Source organism: Lissotriton vulgaris, chromosome 6 (genome assembly GCF_964263255.1).
Source record: "Lissotriton vulgaris chromosome 6, aLisVul1.2, whole genome shotgun sequence".
NCBI classification, from domain to species: Eukaryota; Metazoa; Chordata; class Amphibia; order Caudata; family Salamandridae; genus Lissotriton; species Lissotriton vulgaris.
In genome coordinates this window covers 1,651,587,845-1,651,597,941 of record NC_141694.1, presented here as the reverse complement: position 1 = coordinate 1,651,597,941, position 10,097 = coordinate 1,651,587,845, and the positions used below count along the sequence as shown (strand labels likewise).

At 58.4% G+C, this 10,097-nt stretch overlaps 1 protein-coding gene across 1 annotated transcript in view; it reads left to right on the top strand.

The window, feature by feature from the left end:
* Window positions 1–5,681: 5,681 nt before the first annotated feature.
* The window catches only part of PKDCC (protein kinase domain containing, cytoplasmic), a 100,645-nt gene continuing 96,229 nt past the window's right edge, over window positions 5,682–10,097 (top strand). The window contains exon 1 of the mRNA XM_086927814.1: window positions 5,682–6,402. Within this exon, the coding sequence (XP_086783940.1) occupies window positions 5,863–6,402 (540 nt within the window). The 5' untranslated portion in view covers window positions 5,682–5,862. The remainder of the gene's footprint in view (window positions 6,403–10,097) is intronic.

Below are 10,097 nucleotides of genomic sequence, written 5' to 3'. Positions count from 1 at the left end.
GCCAGTGGAGCGCGAATCCTAGAGAGCAGTGCTGCCGCCAATGGAGCACGCATCCTAGAGAGCAGCGCTGCCGCCAGTGGAGCGCACATCCCAGAGAGCAGTCAGTTCTGCTGCCAGTGGAGCGCGCATCCCAGATAGCAGTCAGTTCTGCCGCCAGTGAGGCGCGCACCTTTGAGGAGCGCGCATCCTAGAGAGCAAAGCTGCTGCCAATAAAGCGCGCATCCTAGAAAGCAGTGCTGCCGCCAGTGGAGTGCGCATCCTAGAGAGCAGTGCTGCCGCCAATGGAGCACGCATCCTAGAGAGCAGCGCTGCCGCAAGTGGAGCGCGCATCCTAGAGAGCAGTCAGTTCTGTCGCCAGTGGAGCGCGCAGCCCAGAGAGCAGTCAGGTCTGCCGCCAGTGGAGCGCACATCCTAGAAAGCAGTCAGTTCTGCCGCCAGTGGAGCGCGCACCTTAGAAGAGCGCGCATCCTAGAGAGCAATGCGGCTGGCAGTAAAGCACACATCCTAGAGAGCAGTGCTGCCGCCAGTGGGGCGCTCATCCTAGAGAGCAGTGCTGCCGCCAATGGAGCACGCATCCTAGAGAGCAGCGCTGCCACCAGTGGAGCGCGCATCCCAGAGAGCAGTCAGTTCTGCTGCCAGTGGAGCGTGCATCCTAGAGAGCAGTCAGTTCTGCCACCAGTGGAGCGCGCATCCTATAGAGCAGTCAGTTCTGCCACCAGTGGAGCGCGCATCCTAGAGAGCAGTGCTGTTGCCAATGGAGCGCGCATCCTAGAAAGCAGTGCTGCCGCCAATGGAGCGCACATCCTAGAGAGCAGCGCTGCCGCCAGTGGAGCGCACATCCCAGAGAGCAGTTAGTTCTGCTGCAAGTGGAGCTGCCAGTGGAGCGCACATCCTAGAGAGCAGTCAGTTCTGCCACCAGTGGAGCGCGCATCCCAGAGAGCAGTGCTGCCGCCATTGGAGCACACATCCTAGAGAGCAGTGCTGCCGCCAATGGAGCGCGCATCCTAGAGAGCAGCGCTGCCGCCAGTAGAGCGCGCATCCCAGAGAGCAGTCAGTTCTGCCACCAGTGGAGCGCACATCCTAGAGAGCAGTGCTGCCACCATTTGAGCATGCATCCCTGTGGAGTGCGCATCCGAGAGAGCAACGCTGCATCCAGTGAATAGCTCATCGCAGAGATCTGGTCTGCTGCCAGTGAAGCCCACATCCCAGAAAGCAGCGCATTCGCCAGGGAAGCGTGCATCCTAGAGAGCAGTGCTGCCACCATTTGAGCGCGTATCCCTGTGGAGCGCGCATCCTAGAGAGCAGTGCTGCCGCCAATCGAGCGCACATCCTAGAGAGCAGTGCTGCCGCCAATGGAGCGCGCATCCTAGAGAGCAGCGCTGCCGCCAGTAGAGCGCGCATCCCAGAGAGCAGTCAGTTCTGTCACCAGTGGAGCGCACATCCTAGAGAGCAGTGCTGCCACCATTTGAGCATGCATCCCTGTGGAGTGCGCATCCGAGAGAGCAACGCTGCATCCAGTGAATAGCTCATCGCAGAGATCTGGGCTGCTGCCAGTGGAGCCCTCATCCCAGAAAGCAACGCTTTCGCCAGGGAAGCGTGCATCCTAGAGAGCAGTGCTGCCACCATTTGAGCGCGTATCCCTGTGGAGCGTGCATCCTAGAGAGCAGCCTGCTGCCAGTGAAGAGCGCATCCTAGAGAGCAGTGCTGCCACCAGTGGAGCGCGCATCCTAGAGATCAGTGCTGCCACTAATGGAGCATGCATCCTAGAGAGAAGCACTGTCGCCAGTGGAGCGCACATCCCAGAGAGCAGACAGTTCTGCCGCCAATGGAGCGTGCATCCTAGAGAGCAGTGCTGCCGCCATTTGAGCGCGCATACCTGTGGAGCGTGCATCCTAGAGAGCAGCACTGCTGCCTGTGAAGCGCGCATTGCAGAGAACTGCACTGCTGCCAGTGAAGCCCACATTCCAGAGAGCAGTGCTTCCGCCAGTGAAGCGCGCATCCTAGAGAGCAGGGCTTCCGCCAGTGAAGCGCGCATCCTAGAGAGCAGTGCTGCCACCATTTGAGCGTGTATCCCTGTGGAGCTTGCATCCTAGAGAACAGTGCTGCTGCCAATGAAGCGTGCATTCTAGAGAGCAGTGCTGCCGCCAGTGGAGCGCGCATCCTAGAGAGCAGTGCTGTCGCCAATGGAGCGCGCATCCTAGAGAGCAGTGCTGCCACCATTTGAGCACGCATCCCTGTGGAGCGGGCATCCTAGAGAGCAGCGCTGCTGCCAGTGAAGCGTGCATCGCAGAGAGCTGAGCTGCTGCAAGTGAAGCCCACATCATAGAGAGCAGCGCTTCTGCCATTGGAGAGCACATCCTAGAGAGCAGCGATGCCCTTAGTGAAGCACGCGTCGCAATGAATTGCGCTGCTGCCTGTGAAGCGCGCATCTCAGAGAGCAGCAGGTGCTGCCAGTGGAGTGCGCATCCTAGAGAGCAGCGCTTCCCCCAGTGAAGCACGCACTCCATAGAGCAGCACCTGCTGCCAGTGAAGTGCGCATCCTAGAGAGCAGCGCAGCTGCCAGTGAACCGCGGATCCTATGGCGCAGTGCTGCTGCAAGTGGTAAGCGCATCGTAGGAATCGATGCTTCTGTCAGTGGAGCGCGCATCTTAGAGAGCAGTGATTCTGCCAGTGGTGTGCATTCTATAGATTGATGCTATTAAAAGTGGAGTGCCCTTCCTAGAGAGCAGTGCTGCCACTAGTGGTGCACACATCCTAGAGAGAGCCATGCATTAAAAGGGGAACGCGCCGCCAGCATTGTGAGCACTTATAGATCAACGCTATTAAAGTGGAGCGCGCATCCTAGAGAGTAGTGCTGCTGCCAGTGGAGCGCGCATCCCAGAGAGTAGTGCTGCTGCCAGTGGAGCGCGCATTCTAGAGTGTGGTTGCTGTCAGTGGAGCGCGCATCCTAGAGAGTAGTGCTGCTGCCAGTGGAGCGCGCATCCTAGAGAGTAGTGCTGCTGCCAGTGGAGCGCGCATCCTAGTGAGCAGTGCTGCTGCCAGTAGAGCGCGCATCCCAGAGAGTAGTGCTGCTGCCAGTGGAGCGCGCATCCTAGAGAGTAGTGCTGCTGCCAGTGGAGCGCGCATCCCAGAGAGTAGTGCTGCTGCCAGTGGAGCGCACATCGTAGAGAGTAGTGCCGCTGCCAGTGGAGCGCGCATCCTAGAGAGTAGTGCCGCTGCCAGTGGAGCGCGCATCCTAGAGAGTAGTGCTGCTGCCAGTGGAGCGCGCATCCCAGAGAGTAGTGCCGCTGCCAGTGGAGTGCACATCCTAGAGAGTAGTGCCGCTGCCAGTGGAGCGTGCATCCTAGAGAGTAGTGCTGCTGCCAGTGGAGCGCGCATCCCAGAGAGTAGTGCCACTGCCAGTGGAGCCGTATCCCAGAGAGTAGTGGTGCTGCCAGTGGAGCGCGCATTCTAGAGAGTAGTGCTGCTGCCAGTGGAGCGCGCATCCTAGAGAGTAGTGCTGCTGCCAGTGGAGCGCGCATCCTAGTGAGCAGTGCTGCTGCCAGTAGAGCGCGCATCCCAGAGAGTAGTGCTGCTGCCAGTGGAGCGCGCATCCTAGAGAGTAGTGCTGCTGCCAGTGGAGCGCGCATCCCAGAGAGTAGTGCTGCTGCCAGTGGATCGCACATCGTAGAGAGTAGTGCCGCTGCCAGTGGAGCGCGCATCCTAGAGAGTAGTGCTGCTGCCAGTGGAGCGCGCATCCCAGAGAGTAGTGCCGCTGCCAGTGGAGTGCACATCCTAGAGAGTAGTGCCGCTGCCAGTGGAGCGTGCATTCTAGAGTGTGGTTGCTGCCAGTGGAGCGCATCCTAAAGTGCAGTGCTGCTGCCAGTGGAACGCGCATTCTAGAGTGTGGTTGCTGCCAGTGGAGCGCATCCTAAAGTGCAGTGCTGCTGCCAGTAGAGCGCGCCCCTAGCGAGCAGTTATGAGCCCATCTGTTGCTGGGGTGAGCTTCATGCTTAGGAAAAGCCATGCATCACTGTAGCATGTTTGGCGCTTTCTGCATAGCAAGTCAGACAGCACGTGAAGAGCTTTGCAGCCATCAAGGGCAGGCATAATGTACGCTAATATGGTCACGTGCAAAAACATAACTATGTGTATAGGTGCATGCGACATGTACATCTGCAAACGGCAAATACCATGTGCCGACACTACGCAGCTGTAATACGCATTTGTCATATATCTGTCTTGCGTGAATCAAGTGCACGCATTATCTGCAGCTATGATGGTGAATACGGTCTGCAGATATCGCGTGCAGGTGATACGTAGGCATCGTGTGCAGGTGATACGCAGGCATCGTGTGCTGGTGATACGCAGGCATCGCATAGGTGATACGCAGGCATCGCGTGCAAATGATAGGCAGGCATCGTGTGCAGGTGACAGGCAGGCCTCCCGTGCAGGTGATAGGCAGGCGTCGCGTGCAGTTGATACGCAGGCATCGTGTGCAGGTGATAGGCAGGCATCGTGCGCAGGTGATACGTAGGCATCGCGTGCAGGTGATAGGCAGGCATCGCGTGCACGTGATAGGCAGGCATCGTGTGCAGGTGATAGGCAGGCATGGTGTGCAGGTGATATACAGGCATCGCGTGCAGCAGATACGCAGACATCATATCCATTCATAATTTGATGTCTTGTGCAGGTTTCATGTTTGGCTTTCGTGTGCATGTATAGCGCCAGGACTGTGCATGGGACATGCATGCACTCATGATCTCCACAGACAAACTACATGTGATATGTATGAAAAGAGCGCAGCAATGGCCTGCAGGTATAGTGTGCATGTATCAGGTGCAGCTGTCGCATGCAGCTGTCATCTACAGTCATCATGTAGAAGAATCATATGTGACGAGTGCTCGCATAAGTATGTATGTATAGGTGGCGCGTGAAAGTATATCGTGCCGAAATCACGAGCAGCCCTCATATGTACGTTTTGTGCAAGTACCTGAACGATCGCGGGTTCCTCGCGCGCTTACGCCATTCCCAACCATCAATGGTGGCCATCTATGTGAATCTACAAAGGACCAGTATATTTTCAGGTATGATCTGCTATGTATACCTATCGTGTGCACACTTACCGTGTCTGTGTACAGTGCCAGGATAATGATATGCAGGTATGATATGAATGCCATGTGCAGCTAACGTACCACCCTAGTCTTATGCTTCAATCTGCAGCCCTCAGGAGCTGCATTATTATGCGGGTATAAAGAGAGTACATTGCTGGCACCTATTAGCATGTGAGGTATTGCTGTCGTGCACAGATGTGATGTAGAGGCAGAGTGCAACTGTCCTGTGATTTAAATTTGCAGGGAATAGGTTGCTAATCTTGTGCAGGTGGCGTGCAGGCGTGATGTGCAAGGGTTGCCCATGTGCCTGTTCTGTGCGCAGCACTCGCCAGCTGTTCTCTCAGGCAAGTCCCACATCTGCAGATGCCTCCCCGAGCCTGTCCGTCACTGCCTGGCTCCTGTGAGGTATCCCGCTGACCCTTCTGTTTGCAACTCCTCCCCTCTGTCACAGCTTGCCCGGGGAGCCTGGCTACAGGCGTCTGCTCGGGGCTGCCCACCTCTGGGGCATGTAGTCCCCTCTCCTGCACGTTGCCCACTAAAGAGCGGTGGATCCAGCTGCTGCGGACTCCCCGTCCCGTCGGCCCCCGCGGCAGCGCCCCGGAGGCAGGGCTGTCACTCAGCGCGCGTCAGGAGGGGTGTCAGCCCCGGGGCTGCTCCGGGTGATATATGCGGCGGCGCGGGCGCGGGCAGGCGGCTGGCCGGCGCTGGCCCTCTGCGGTGCGGGCCATGTGCTGAGGGTGGGCAGCGGGCTCGGCGGCTCCTGGCAGGGATGCGGCAGCGGCGGCGGCTGGCCGTGGCTCTCGGGCTCTGCGGATCCTTCTTCATCGCCACCGTCCTCAACGTGCTGCTGGTGCCCGGCTCGGAGCGGCGCCGCCGGCGGGTGGAGGAGCCTCCCGAGGACCCGGAGCCCCGGGAGCTGGCCTGGCAGCTGCGGGAGCGGCAGCGGGAGCTGCTGCGCTACCGGGCGCGGCAGGTGAGCGCCCTGGAGCGGAGGCTGATGGACCTGGGGCCGCGCGCGGAGCCCGGGCAGAGGCTGCTGGCCCTGGAGCCCCCCGGGCTGGGCTGCGCGGAGCTGGGCGGCGCGCCCGGGGCGCAGTACCTGGGCTCGGGATACACCAAGGCGGTGCACAGGCTGGCGCTGAACCGCAGCCTCTCCGTGGCGCTCAAGACCGTGGACCTGGGCGGCCACGACATGGAGAGCTGCGTGCGGCAGTACGGGGCGGCCCGGGACTGCTACCGGCTGGCCTCCTACAAGATCCTCAAGGAGATGGTGCTGCTGCAGCGGCTCCGGCACCCCAACGTGCTGCAGGTAACGGGGGCTCCCGGGCCAGGCAGGGCGAGGGTGCCCGGGTGGATGGATGGATGGCCCGCTGGGTGCATTCATGGATTGATTGGTCCCATGTAGGTGGATGGATAGGTTTGGTAGTGTTCAAGTAGATGGGTGGCAAGTTCGATGAGTGGATGAGAGGATAACTTTGTTATGTGGGTGGGCAGAAGATGGATGGGTGGATGGGTGGATGGGTTGATGGGTGGGTGTATGGATGATTTGAATGCGAGGTGTATGGATTGAGTGGATTCATATAGAGCTCTGAACGCATCACTAGAAAGTTTGGGAGGGCAGAAGTAGATTTTCCAATTTCAGTTTACGTTATTTATTAAGGGCACACCAAACTGTTACTAGTACATGGTAAGCTTCAGTGGCATTAAGTTGCACTGGTTGAAGGGCGCGGATCTTGTAGCGTCTGATGTTACTGTGCAGCCTCCAGGCGCTGCGGTGACAGGCAAGCCTCGGAGTGCGACAAAGCTACGTTTATTCGCAAGGGTTTTCATCTCGATTTCTGGGATTCTGGGCTTGGGAACAGAAGCCCACTTCCTCTCTGGCATTATTATGTTGTGTGTAGAATGGCCGAGTGACTGTGGCTGGTGGAAGGTCAGAGGTCGCTCAAGGCTTCATTGCGGGTATGACAGCTTCAGTCGACAGCTTCCTCAGTTTAGTACATATTTTCCAAACTTTGTGTGAGCTGTTATTCTCGCCCGTACCTGCCTCAGATCCCAGCGGCTGGCACACGGTGCTGTCTCTCGGCAGGCTGGTGCTGGGCACCGAAGCACGCCTGGTTGTTGGTACTCAGCTTCTGCAAGGGTGGTTTCTTCCGGCTGCACTAGCAGAACCCGCCGGGGAGCTTCGAGCCCTGGACACCAGGGCGTCAAGGGGCAGGCTTCCTGTCCTCCGTGTGACCAATGAACTAATGGACTCGCAGGGAAAGATTTGTCTTAATATATTTATTCGAGTGGCGTGGGTCAGTGGGTGGATAAAAAGCACTTGATAAGTCGGCGGATGCGCACGTTCCCGGGGAAGAGGCCAGCCGCTGGACTCCGCGTGCAGCCCCCACCTGGCCCTGGGGCTGCATCTTTATCCTGGTCCTGTGAGTGCTGCCCCAAACTGGCCACGTGAGTGCAGCTCGCGCTTGGTCCCGAGGATGGAGCTGCTATTGGGAGTGCAGTGTCAGCCATTACCCGGTGACTGTAGCTCCAGTCTAGTCCTGTGAGTGCAGCTCCACCAAGGTCCTGTGAGTGCGCATCCAGCCTGGTTCTGTGAGCGCAGTTGCACCTTGGTCTTGTGAGTGAAGCACGCGCCAGGTCCGGTGAGTGCGCATCCAGCCTTGTCCTGCGAGTGCTGCATCCACCTGGTCCGGAGATTGCAGCACTAGCCTGGTCCTGCGAGCGAAGCCCCTGCAAGGGCCGGTGAGTGCTGCTGCAGCCTGATCCTGCCCGTGCTGCTGCAGCCTGATCCTGCCCGTGCTGCTGCAGCCTGATCCTGTCAGTGCTGCTGCAGCCTGGTCCTGTCAGTGCTGCTGCAGCCTGGTCCTGTCAGTGCTGCTGCAGCCTGGTCCTGTCCGTGCTGCTGCAGCCTCGTCCTGTCCGTGCTGCTGCAGCCTGATCCTGTCAGTGCTGCTGCAGCCTGGTCCTGTCCGTGCTGCTGCAGGCTGGTCCTGTCCGTGCTGCTCCAGCCTGGTCCTGTCAGTGCTGCTCCGGTAGGAGGTGTGGACACAGGCAGCCACTTCTCAGAGACAAGGCTGATCTGTGTGTCCAGAGAGCAGCGCGCGCCTAGCGGCTTCCTGTCCTGCGCTGCACCATTAATAGCTGCTCCTAAATATTCAGCAAAACATAACATGCCTGTCCGAGACGGTTTGGTTTATTCTAGCAATTAAAATGGCCTCCTTCCTCTTCACTGGTCACATAAGAAACTCTCCCGACCGCACAAACACACCCGTATATACACGTTAGAATGGTTCCACAAAACACACAATCTCCTAATAGGGCGGGCGCGCGCGTGTACACACACACATATATCCCAGGAAGCGAATGTTCTCTTCTTTCTCTCTCCCTACCAAAATCACACATATGCCTGTTAGGATCCGCACCCCTGCCATACCTTTAATGGGGGATTACCTGCACTTCTCAGGAGCAAACAGATCTCTAAACATTGAATATCTGCACTTCTACGTGTCCACCGCACAAGACTCACGCGCTCGCCCGTAGGGTGGCCTACATACCCCGATCTCACTCACAGAAGGGTCATAGGTGCCTCGCACACACTTATTTAGTAGGGTGGTTAGGCCAGGCACGCCCATGCGCCTCGAATGGTGGTCACAGCGCTAACACTGCAGATTGCCGCGCAGAGCATCGCGCTCGAGGCAGAGCTACTGTGCACCGGACCAATAAAAGGTGTCAGGAGCTCTCGGCGCTAAGTGCTTTATGGGGGCCTTGGATAAACAGGCCCTGCGGGAGGTAAACGCGTTTACAGCCCTCTGCGGCACACGATCCACACACCGCCGGCCGCGGGGCGGCTGCTGAGGCCGCCACACCTCACACTCGGGCACACGCAGGGCTGCGACGGACAGGTGGAGGAGGGCAGTGTACTTCAGTTCATAGTCAAAACTGTCCTGATCAATAGCCAGCCACTCACGCTCCCCCGGCACAGTGTGCGTGCAAGGGGCGTACCTAGACAAGCGCTGTGGTATAATTTAATCCAAAATACAGTCCCTCTGAGGGGATGTTTTCCCGATGTGATTGTGCTCACTTATAAAAGGAGCCCCGTTCGAAACTGAACTTTTCCAACACCTCTTCCTCATAAGGGCGGGGGGGGCGTTCTGCACCCCATTTCACCCCCCCCCCCCTCCCTACGCCGCCCAGGCATTGATGTTAGCCCGTGTTTGTGAGTAGGGTCTGGAGTTATGAAACTGAGTTGAAACATGTTTATTTATCACTCTTCACCTGAAAGGGGTCCCGTTAAATTCGGCGGGATGTGCTCGCCTCGGGACACTTCGAGGCGAGGGCCCTTTTTCTGGGCTCGTATACCGTGGGGCGCACACGGAGGCCTCCGTTCCCGAGCCTGGAGCCACAGAGGCACGGCCTCCCGGCATGGACCGACGCCGGCTGCGGAGGCCTCTTCCAAGCCTGCAGCCTGCGAGGCAAGACCACGGTGCCCCGGCTCCCGGCGGGTACACGGTATGGCGCCCATAGTGCCATGATGCGCTCGGGTTTGTACACGGCAGTGCTCGGCCGCGGGGGCCTCTGCGCTCGACGTGTTCGCGGTGACAGCCACGAGGCCTGCACCCGGACGTATACACGGTGGTCCCCGGCCACGGACGCCCTGCTCCCGGCTTGTACAAGGGGGCGCACTGCTAGCGCGGTCCCTACTCCCCAGCGCACACCTTTAGCATGGCCACTGCAGTCTGCACCCGAACCTTGCAATAAATCACGCCTGGACTCAAAGAGGCATGCATCTGGGTGGGTCTCACCTACAGACCAAAAATCATCTGCAGGCCGGTGAGTAATGCCACCTTGGCTGGCTTCTGTTTTTTACGTTGTGGATGCGCACAATTAAAAATGCAATTCAAGGAGAAAGCGTCGTATTTAATTCAAAATGGATACAAACATCTGTCCCCCACTGCCATGCGAATCTTTTCAGCTGACACATACTTGCACCCATCGCTCACCAGG